This window comes from Thermobia domestica, chromosome 16, assembly GCF_964235325.1.
Source record: "Thermobia domestica chromosome 16, izTheDome1.hap1.1, whole genome shotgun sequence".
Lineage (NCBI taxonomy): Eukaryota > Metazoa > Arthropoda > Insecta > Zygentoma > Lepismatidae > Thermobia > Thermobia domestica.
The window spans coordinates 10,090,076-10,102,459 of NC_137469.1; the positions used below are offsets into that span (position 1 = coordinate 10,090,076).

Here is a 12,384-nt window from a genome sequence, read left to right on the forward strand (position 1 = left end):
TTCTATTGGAAGAGCTGTGTCTCGACTCGAATTTTGTCAGGAAAATTCTGTCTCGACTCGACTCGAATGCATCCCTAATGTGCTTGTTTATATTTTCAGTTAGTTCTGAACAACAGTAAACATATAGAGAAGAGCGCTATCTACTACCCCTTACATCCATGGCTTGGTGCAGGACTGCTCACGAGCACTGGTAAGTACGGAAGATAATATTATACCAAATGCTGTAGCAGCAAACTTATCCGTAGAGATTTACTGTAATTCTATCCGTTTGCCAAAAGGTATTGAGACTTTGGAGGTAAAAAAATAAGAATATATTTATCGTGATTTGAAAGAAAAATCAATAACAGGCACCATTTTGTTTGACGACATTCTGCAATTTTTCTTGTAGCACCATAACCCTGTCGCTATATACCTACTTTGCTTTCTGATTAAAAAAAAAGAAAAAAGAAAGAAAGAAAGAAAGGGACATGTGGTTTCCCTAGGTGTCTTTTGACACTACCCACATAGCACAAGTACGTCCACGGGATGTCCGAGACTGAGCCCGCAACGGACGACGGGACATCCCGGGATTATCCGAATGTGCTCCCGGGACATCCACAGGATTTTCGCGGGAGATCCAGATATCCGCTCATATCCCGGGATACGGGATATTCAACGGGACCACGAAGGGATGTCTATTGGTTTTTCCTCGGACCTCCTGTCCCATCTGGGACGTCCCGTGGACATCCTACACGAGAATCCTTCAGGACGTCCATGGGATGTCTTCTCATTGTCCCGATGATCTCGGGAACCGAATGAGATGATTGGGATCAAAATGGGACATTCCAGGGACGTAGTGTGCTATGTGGGTAACTTTATACCATTCAGGGATTTCTACAGAATGAACAAATTATAGTCCCATGGTGCCAGGTCTGGGATATACGGTGGATGCATTAAAACTTCCCAGTCGTGTTCTCTTAATTTCTGACGGGTCTTTAAAGATGTAGGAAGTCCAGCGTTGTCAGCGTGAAAATAAGACATTTTCTGCTGACCTATTCCGGACGTATCTTTTGAATTACAATGTGCATCGGTGCTAATTGTGGAAAGTTCTGATACGAGTCCATCGTTCTGCCTGGAGTCATAAACTTGTGATGGATGATGCGCTTCCAATTCTGCGAAACGTACAGCATAACCTTTTTAGAAGTTAGTGTAGGCCTTGCCAAAATTTATAGGTCAGAGGTTTCAAGTTTCGCCTGTCCAAGATTATCCTAAAACCTCCTAGCTATGAAAATTTGTCCATGCGAATGATGACAAAGGATTACTCTCTTATTAGGCGAATTTTTTGAAACACTTAAATTAGCTCGTATATGTTAGCAGTCATGCAACTGGGTTTCTGAAGGGGCACATGCCCTCTCCTAAATATTTTGTGAAGAAAATGGGAATAAATCAACATTGACTATACTTGTATAGAAGAAGCAAATACCACATTGGCTTCGTGTGAGACATGTCCCATTTCCTGTACTAAGTTTTAAAGAAAAAGTATTTTCACTGCATTTTCAACAAGGAAGCAATATCATTTGAGAAGATATATTGATATTTATTGAGCCACTGAACTGTTCATAAAAAAATGTTATTCCACACTGTCAGGATGCAAGAAGATAGCAAAACGCCAGAATGTAGAAAATTGAAATGGTCAAATCTCTGAATGGCGGTATAACATACAATTTTCTTTGTTTCTTTTTATTTGTTATTTATTTTCAAAGAAAAGGAAATGTATGTTATATGCTCGCAAGTAAGTAGGGTCCTACATGTGAAGAATAAATTAAAGTTATGTTCCTTGTAAAGTGATAGGTTCTATATGTTGCATTTGTATGTATATCAAGTTTTAAGGATTCTAAAGAAAGAAAAAAAAAAGTGAGTTTCACTTTTAAGTGTAGAACTATGGTGGACTTCCAAATTATGTGATTTCAACACACAAATTTCAAGTAATACATCTTTTAACTACAGTTTGCAATAAAGGAATATGATCAAAAATATAAGATCTTTCAGGGACATTGAAAACATATCAAAAAGTCATCACTCGCTATCTTCCAGTGTTTTGCCTCTATAGGGTCGAACATTGAACCGGAAATGTTAATTGATATCTATCACTCCCAATTACAATAATTGTACAAAATCAGAGATGAAACATTCTGGCTGTACTGAATCCGTTTCAGAAAACTATTTATCGCTGTATATCAATTTTATGCATTATGCGATCAGTGTTGTAACCAGTAGCGTCTTCTCTGGGTGTGCAAGTCGTGTCTTAACGCCCAACGAAAAATGAAGAAAAGAGTATTTTAATTTAATTAAACGGATCGTCAGAACTTGGGATTTTTTATTTTCAACGAGACAGAATCACCTGTTGAAGTGCAAAAGAACATAGAAGTGCTGTGCGGTCTCCGTCAAGTTTTGAGAGTCAACTCTGCGAGTAAGTCGTTGGCAACGCTTTGGCTGAATTTTCACTGCTTTAGAAAACGCCTATTGCGCATGCGCTTCGTGTTCCTCACCTCGTGCTTGTGTGATCCAAGGCGTTGCTTAGGGAGTCAACGTCTTGAGTTTTCTGCTTCTCTCAAGCGTTGCCAAGTCTGTAGATTTATTTATGGATGTACAGATATTTTATAGCAATACGGAAAACAGTTTTTTGGGAGGAGAAGGGGTATGATCTACGCACTTTTTTTTATTGCTAAACATATCATTCAATTCAAAAGTTAATAATGGTGCAATCGACTTCTTCCTAAAATACGTGTAAGAAGTACGCTGAAAAGAAACATAATTTTTTTCCTCGATCCAAGTTGTGTTGGAAGTGTCAGTTGATGCAAAAAAAAAAAAATTATTTATGGATGTACAGATATTTTATAGCAATACGGAAAACAGTTTTTTGGGAGGAGAAGGGGTATGATCTACGCACTTTTTTTTATTGCTAAACATATCATTCAATTCAAAAGTTAATAATGGTGCAATCGACTTCTTCCTAAAATACGTGTAAGAAGTACGCTGAAAAGAAACATAATTTTTTTCCTCGATCCAAGTTGTGTTGGAAGTGTCAGTTGATGCAAAAAAAAAAAAAAAAAAAAAAATGCCTGGATGTTAAGCTACAAAACGGTTTTCCATTCTGCCTTTTTATTTCCCTAATTTTCATTTACTTTGTCGTTAGTGGGTCATCCTCAAGGCTTACGTTTTCGGGCCCCTATTACTGTTTTTAAAGCAGTAATCCAGAGGTTTCTACGCAAAGAAAATCGACTTGAGCTGAAATTCACGTAATCGTAAGTAAATAATTGCTTGTTTTTGATTTTCAGTTTCATATTTTGAGGGTATATTTACTTATACTATAATTATTATAATTAAATGTATTCCTTACGTAATAACATCCTTCTTGATTGCTCTTTATAATTTACAGACTAAATTGTTAGAAGTAAATTGCTATTTATAGGTTGGCGTAAATAGGGCATTATGCAGTGACTATCATGGTTCCTTACTTTCGAAAATTGCGAGAACTTCCAGGTACAGACTATATTCAGGAAATCGATGGGTGGGCAAAGTATAGTCACTATTAAATACTCGTATGCTGAATGCGAATGCTACTAAAATAGTTATGCGTAAATTGAGGTAAATTTATCACAATATTTTTAATCAGTAAAACAATGTGGGTGGGCCCATCTTTGCTCCTGGGAAGAGGGAGTTCCCCCTCTAGTATCGCCTATAGTTGTGAGAGTTAATATATTTTTCCTTTCTTGCCAACGCCCTAACATCCACGTCAGGAGACGCTACTGGTTGTAACCGTGGTTAAAAAAAACAATTTTGTTTATAAAAAGAACAAAAATGTGTTTAAAATAAGAAAAAGATGTTCAAAATGTTTTAAACATGTTTTAAAACACACACACAGAAAAACATGTTTTAAACATTTTGAACAGTTTAAAATATGATTTTAAACGTGTATTTCAAAAACGTGTAATAACTTATTTGTTAAAACTTTTTGCTCTGTACTTGCAACCGACCTTTTCATTTATTTTATCCTGGTTAAGATTACACTGTATTGGGTACAGTATATTTCAGTATAGATTAGTAATTCTCAGTTTATTTCATATCACGACCCCCTTTTATTACACCCTCTTGCCAATGACTCGTAAGTACTTTCTTGATTGTAATAAGCTTTTTAGGTAGATTTTAAAATCTACCTACTATGGAAATTTCACACAATCTATCAATATACATTTTCAAACAAAAGTCCTCAAAATCCTTGTATGTTGAGAACGGGTTGAAGGGGAATAATGAAACTTGGAAGTGGTTTGACACATCAAGCATCATGGCGGCAATCTTTCATTGCTATTCGAAATTTCAAATACAAAGGGAGTCATGTTACATGTTTTAAGGCTCGAATTTTACCAAAAATACGCTTGTGCGGTTATTTTAGCCCTAAAACAAGTCATTTCGGAGTAACTGCTTCTGGAAGTTTCCTAATTATGCCCTTAGGGATTAAGCTCGCTTTTCACAGAAGCGGGTGAGATCTTAGTTGCAAAATTAGATTACTATTTCAGAACACTGGTCCTAATAAAATTATTCTAAAATAATACATTTTCGAAAAGTAATGCTTGAAGCACACTTCGTGTTGTGCTAACTTCAGAATATTTTCTACAAATCTATGTAACTGGTTGTTTTGAAATCAATAATTTATTGAAGAAAAATAATACTTGGGGCGTTCAGAGCACAATGGATTCAAGTCCATTTTCAATAAAGCTCAGTTTTGCTCACCAAATGAATTCTATTTCAAAGCGTAATATCTTCGAAGTCAAGAGTCCGAAATAAATATAATTAAAACCACGTGAAAAGGCGTGGGACAGTTACAAATCACAACCACTAGATAGGGGCGTCAGTGGGCAGGAGGGCAACCGCCCCAACCACCATCCTGAATTTCTATTCAGATTTTGGAGGCAGTAAGACAGTTTTAGAAATCTTTTGATAAACAAAGTCCAACAGAACAAGCTTGAGGTCCAACAGAATAAATACGGAGGAAATACAAATTATCAAAATTGGAGAGTTGCTTTGGTCCAATTTCCAGAATTTTAATCAGGGACAAAACTTGAAAGTAGAGCCACTTTTGAAAGTAGGGCAAAAAATACACAAGAAAGCAATATAGACCTACAGCTCCTTACGGCCAATGGAAATGAATTATAACAGATCAAAATCCGTATTTATTCAGTGTAAGAACTTCAATTTATTTTGCAGTTGGACTTTGATAAGCAAAAGATTTTTAAATCTGCATTATTGTCCCAAAAATCTGAAATTCAGGTTAGGGACGGGTGACTTCTAAACGGACGCCCCTCTCTAGCAGCAATCATATAAAACTCTAGATTGCACCTTCTCACGTAGTTTTTCTTTCTTTCATGTTGGATTCATGGTTGCGAAGATATGACGTTTTCCATTGGCGTATTCTTTTTGACACACTTTCCAGCGTTCACAATATGATGTTAATATCTTAAATTAATGAGTAAGGAGGTTGAAATTAGCTCTCCTGTTCCCCCATACCATTAACGCCATTGTCTAGCGGTTGTCCTATGAAAATCTAGCCGACATCCTTTCACGAAGTTTTTTTTTTTTTTTTTTGTTTCATTTATTTCGGACTCTTCACTACGAAGATACTGCGTTTGCTCAGCAAAAGTGAACCTTTCTGAAAATGGACTTGGATCCCTTCTGCTCTGAACGCCCTATATCTAAAAATATTTTAAAAAGACTATGTTAAAGTTAAATTTATCCTGCAACCCAAGTTTGTTTGAAACGCATAAAATTAGTTTGTTTAGTTTGACTGTTTACAGTTTTCCATCAGTAGCAAGGTTATATGAGACAGGGCTTATTGTTTAAAGTGGAATCCGAACCCCTAATTTTGAAATTTTACTTCGGATCGCAGTCAAAATGTATGCAGCAAATTCCGAACGCCTCATGCTTCTACCCTGAAAATTTAATGTTACAAGACCGAAAATTGTGAGCGTAGTGCACACATACAGACAAACAAGTGTAAATTAAGTCGATGCAGAAGCCTCACTGATGTTTCTCAATGATGTGATAATAAGTGTCAGGCTTTAATGGCTAGTTATGCAGGTGATTGCCGTACCTTGTGCTTTCTCGCCTGCTCCCTACAATACAAGCTATACCAAGGTGTACAGTTTTCAAGAAAATTTAAAACGGAGGTAGAAGAGAGAGACGAAATAAAATTTTCATAATATAATGAAGAGAATGATGATGATACAAAATTAATTCTTACCTGAAATTCCGAGCTGCATGTCAACCGCATCACTGACGTTGGAATCATCAGAAGCAATTTTCGGATCAACACTTCTACCATATGTTTGGGTTCCCAGTTTTTTCACCGCATTGCATTTTTCATAATGATTCTTCATTCTTTGAGCTTAACCAATTATTTCTTTCTTACATGTTTTGCAACGAGCTCGTATGGTCGTTTTCTTTGATGGAATTTGAGTTACTTTAATAAATTTGCTACAAATGATGTCCTTTTCACTTCCCGTAAAACTCATGTTAAGCAAGTACATGTACAAGCAAGTACATGTACAGAGGCGAGCCCAAGTTGTACAGAGACTGAGAACCAACATGTACTGGATCAACGAATGCCTGCGATATTTTAATTTCAGAACCGCTATTCAGCAAAGAATCCTTTGTTTGTTTTCTGAATACAACACAAAAACTTGTTTCCATGATAATTCTTTTTATTTATTTATTTTTTAAAATTAGTTCTACAATTAATCCAACCTTCGACTAGACGACACTTTGTCGCAAGTTAACTGATCAACATTTAAACAATACAATAAACGTTAAAAACACGGGGAAGAAAGAGATAAAATACATTATAGATCATAACATTGATCAGCTAAAGCTACGAGAGATAAAACATTCACATGGGAAGAAAATAGTTTTAGGAATGGGGAGCACTTTTTGATAATTTTCTTTCTCTGGCAAATTTTTTTACAAAAATAAAATAAAAATAAACATATATTTAAAACAATTCTTTAAAATTACACATGTTTAAAACAAAATAAATTGTTTAAAACAAGTTTTAATCGTTTGTTTTAAAGAAAACAACCCTAGTTGTAACAAAAAATATGTATATGAACCAGTTTTTTCACCATTTCCGGTTTCGACCGATAGATAAGAATCCAGAAGAAACTCATTCTTGGGACACTGAGTTTGTGTCAAAAAGAGAAACTGCTTTCGAAATCCTTTTACCGTTTTTGCTCCATGGATTTAAGTATTGAACTCGGAAGTAGTACTAAATTTCAACCACTTCCAGTTTTATTACAATGTTGCAGGTATAGTGATTGTTTGGTTACTTGAAGCTAAGAAATCGATTCTCAAAATTCACTTGTCTATCTACTATTTATTACCGTTCTTATTCTCAATGTTAAAACTGAAAATTGTTGATGTCTACCACTTCCGGTTTGAATACAGGAATATCGAAGGAGATGGAACCTACTCGTGAGGCATTGAATCGATTGTAGGAAACCGCTTCTCAAAATCCTTGACCGATTTTGCTCCATGGGCATCAGCGTCGAAACCGGAAGTGGATGACTTCTATCATTTTTTGTTTGAATAGAGGATTAAGGAAAGAGATGGACTATATTCGTGGCACGCTGGATCGATTGAATAAGGGCTTATCATTATTGAGCCAATATTAATTCTTCCCCAGTCTTTTCTATTACATTTTAATTACCATGAGCTAAGATATTTTAATAAGAAATTAGAATAACTTAAAATTAACTAATATTAAACATTGATAACTCCCAATATGAAGCGCGTTTATTATATTCTAAACCCAAAGGTGATACAACAATTGTCAAATAACGAATCTCAGTGTAACGTTGCATCATTTTCCCTTAGAATAAAAACAAGCACAAAGCACTGATATTTATCGTTCGGTTTTTATTAGATGCGGAACTTGATCCCCAGTGATATCCACGAAAGCTGCTTGGCAATTTTCCTGTGCATGAGCTGGTGTTTCTAAAACTGCTATTTAACAGTCCGGATTTCTGTTGCTCAGCAGTTCCACTGCACAGAAACATTATCGTGCAGCTTTCGTAGATATCGCTGGAAATTAAGGTTCCTCACCTTACCAGAAGCGAACGATAAATGGCAGCACCTTTTACGATTGTTTATACGCTGAGGAAGGATGAAGTAGTCGTTTCACTGAGTTTCATCATCTCACAATTGTTGCGTCACCTTTAGGTTTAGAATATAACGAACACCCCTTGTATTTTTTTATATTTATAACATTTTTTTAAAACTTTATATTGTTATTTCCATTTCAGGACAGAAGTGGCAAACTCACAGGAAAATAATCACACCAGCCTTTCATTTTAAGGTTCTGGAGGATTTTATAGACATTTTTAATACTAAAAGTAATATTTTAGTGCGAAAACTGACACAGGAGTGTGGGAAAAATGCATTTGACATATATCCTTACATAACAAGATGTACTTTGGATATTATATGTGGTAAGTATATTATCATGAATTGAAACAATTATGTTATAATAATGATATTAAAGTGTTTCTTACTCTTACAGAATTAGATATTTTGTGCTGGTTGGTTTATTTGCCACTAGAATTCGGAAGAACGGATAATTTTCTACTAGCTGCTGGTGGAGTATGGACAAAGAAGGAGATTCTCATATAGGAAGCAAAGGAGTAATCTATCCAAGAAATTAAATTTATCACAGATACTCTATTGCCAGTATCCCTCTAAATAGAAAGAGAAATCTCCATTTATTGTAAAATCTTGAACTGTTTTGAATTACAAATTATGCAATTGTATCATTTACATTTCTTCATGTGAGGTGCGTGACGTCTCTGCTTTGATTCCACCTTCAGGGCTGCGGTGGCTCAGTGGTGGAGCGTTCACCTCTGGTGCGTAGAGTATTTCGTTCGATCCCAGTTCGCGCCAAGTGAACTTTGTGGTGGACAAACACCGTGTGCGTGAGTTTTCTCTGGGTTCTCCCGTTTTCTCAAACTTTCTTCATTTCACCATTTCATTCATTTCTCATCATCACCATCTCCTTTAGCCTAACCGGCATAAACGTGGGACGTAAGACTTAGATTTCACTTCATTTTCATTTTCATTTTGACTCCATCTTCAGCCAAGTGGTATTATTGGTAGCAAACACCGTATGGGTAGGCTTTTTTGGTGTTCTTCCATTTCCTTCCACTTTTTTCATTTCCCTAATCCGTTCATTACTGTCATCGGTACGGGACGGACGTTCATTTTTGTGGTATCACATACACAGTGTCAGCCAAATATGCATAATATTACACTTCGTTCAGGAATAAAAAAAAAGTAATTTTAAAGTGTATTGTTTTTTTGTATTTTTTTCCAATTTTTAGTTTTTACGTATTTTGTTTCCATTTTTCCTAAGATTTAGTGATTTCTTGATCATTTTTGATAATTTATTATATTTTTTTGTCATTCTGTTGATTTTGGCAATATATTCGAGACTTTGCACCAAGATAAACACATTTTCTCATGACAATTTACAAGCGAAACAAAAGAGAATCTGAACTACACACTTTGTTTCTGTGTTGTCAAGACAACGCTAATGTACTGCAACCATGTGTAAGAAAATTATAAAAACTTGCAGTTTTCATTTGCATCACATATTTCCAAAATTCATTTGTATGTGTATAACATTTTTAAAATTATTTCTCATGTTTAAATTTATTACTTTTTCGATGATCTGTATCTTGATGGAAAGAGGCAACAAATCTAGGAAGTCCCCTCTCCCCCGAATGTGTCTTAATGTTTACTTTTCGATTTTTCAAACACAATTGGTTAATTCTAAACAATAATTATACGATTTACGTGGAAGTATTATTTCTTTAAGTTTGTAGTGACGTGCAGGACATGGAAACACACCATTCTATGTGCATAGTAGGCCGAGATGCGGAAAATAAGTGTAGTTTACGCTGAATAATTTTCTGTATTTGCCTTAACCATTAAGTTGTTTACATTTATGTTATATTTGGTTATTTATATTTAAAATCAAACTTAGATACGAGGAGTGATTAGAAACTAAAATTACTTCCAGTAAAACGTGTAGATATTACTTAATATAAGTAATAAAACCAACAGATATTACGTACATTATGTTATTTTTCGACGTAGTTTCCATATCGCTTGAGACTCATCATGTGATGAGTTTGAACGTTCCCTCCCGGTAAAAAGAATCCTGTCCTTGCGTGTTACGCCACGTTGTCTCGAAGTGTTTCACATCCTCGTTTGAAACGAAGCGTCGATGTTCTAAATGCTCCTTCAAGTGCGATAACAGGTAAAAGTGTCTTGGAGGGAGTTCCGGGCTGTAGGGAGAGTGGTCGATGGTGTTGATGCCGTGCTGGGCAGGCCACTACACTCCTCGTTGATGACTTTTTCTCTACCAGCCCCAAACTTTCGACACCATTCTGCGACGTACTGAAGAGACATTACAGTCTCTCCGTAAACCTTTACGAGCTGCCGGTGAATTTCAGCAGCTGTTATATGTTTCGCTCAGTGTGACCACCCAGCAAAAATATTTCGTACTAACCTATGCAGAAAAAAGTACTAGATCTGGGGGAAAAAGTACTAAAATTTTATCTGCTCAAGTTTCCCTCTATTTATGACATTTTACGATATTAATATCTTATTAGAAGGTTTCCGGCAGCTTCCCCTCCCTTGTGGAAACCCCCAATTTTAATTTTTTTTACAGTCAAAATTCGATAAAAACCGTTCAAATCATTTACACACTTGCAATTTTGACTTTACACCCCCAAACTAAAAAAAGCTTGACGGAATCTTTGCTTAATTGTCGTATTAGAACTCACTGTAAAGCCACCAAAGTAGCACAAGTATGAGAAATATAGAGGATGTCGGGAGAAAACAACAAATATAATAAAAATAGAGTTATTGAGAAAATCGATTTTTAATTCCTTAATAGCCTACTGTTTAAACAGATCACCAAATATGTAATATTGTTTACTGTGGTCATTTATCAATTGGAGGAGGCGACTGGACGGCACCTATGTCCCACTTTCGCTCTTGTAAATACCATTGTTTAAAAAAAAAGATAGAAAAATGTTACCAGGAACAGTGAAATTATCGTATATTGCCAAATCTTAATGAGATTCCTTTTTCTCTCGCAATTGTATTTATAAGAAAAGAACTGGAGGAGAAAAGTACTAGATTTGTTGATGAACGTACTAGAACAGTAAAATATTATAAAAGGTACTAGATCTAGTACGAAAGTACTAATGGTAGTCACACTGGTTTCGCTCAGAGAAATCGAATAACTGAGCGGACTTCCTCGTAAGACCAGTTTTTCAAACAAGTCGCCACTTGTGTTTACCTACAACTAGCGCCGTACGTGGCGGCTGGCTGAAATTCTACATAGCTGCCAACTCCATGTATTAAAATTACCGCTCACTCCTCATTCCTGTAAAACAGACGAAACTCCGAAAATATCTGATCCTCCCTTATATTTCAATTGAAGAAGCTATCTTATTTTCTTCTGGTATCGTAGGCACGATGTCCATCATTTGATATGTTAGTTACAGCTACAAATTTAATCATTTAGTTAGATATAGTTACAAATTTAATTATTTTCACAATTGTTGGGCCATTTTTTCATGTTCTTAATGCATTTTGTATACAATATATACAATATCTCTATTTTTTAACATCATAAACCTCGTTTTCTTACCATCACGGTCTCCCTTAGTCTTGGTCAAATCGTGGGTAAATAAACTTAAAAAAAAAAAATAAAACAATGCTTCATTTCCAAAGCAAAGTTATGAATTCTAGAAAAGGTTTAGCCTATAGTGGAATATGTTTTTATCCAGAGATGAGACACTCGACACATTTTATTTAATTGAATAGAAGGCATACTTGAAGGTCAACTCTCATGAAGTTTCAGGGAAAATCGACAAGAAACAACTTTTTATGTCAATCCTGGCTAACAACAATAGCTTCAAAAACATGTAATTTATTAAGGTGAAATTGATACTAAAATATACCATCATCAGGAACGTACGCAGTGGGTAGGCTCTGGGGTTCGAACACCCCCTGTAATCCCGACTTTGCTGTAAATTTAGTTTAATTTCAGGGGAGATCATAGTATCTTAATATAATTTAACCTCATATTAAATTTGAACCTCCTAAAACTTTGGACCCCTTCTGAAATTAATTCCTGCGTATGTACCTACCCGTCATTAACCTCTTCATTACAATCCTAGTAAGATCAGGGTATATACTATAAGGATAATGAGATATAGTAACCTACAACTATTACAAAGTAAAAACTTTAAGCATAGTATTTCAAGAAATATTTGGGACGTT

General features: G+C 35.4%; 1 protein-coding gene across 1 annotated transcript in view; it reads left to right on the plus strand.

The window, feature by feature from the left end:
• The window catches only part of LOC145672402 (cytochrome P450 4C1-like), a 160,135-nt gene that overhangs the window by 98,040 nt on the left and 49,711 nt on the right, over nt 1-12,384 (plus strand). Inside the window, exons 5-6 of the mRNA XM_081741557.1 lie at nt 100-190; nt 8,334-8,519. Coding sequence (XP_081597683.1) covers nt 100-190; nt 8,334-8,519 — 277 coding nt within the window. The remainder of the gene's footprint in view (nt 1-99; nt 191-8,333; nt 8,520-12,384) is intronic.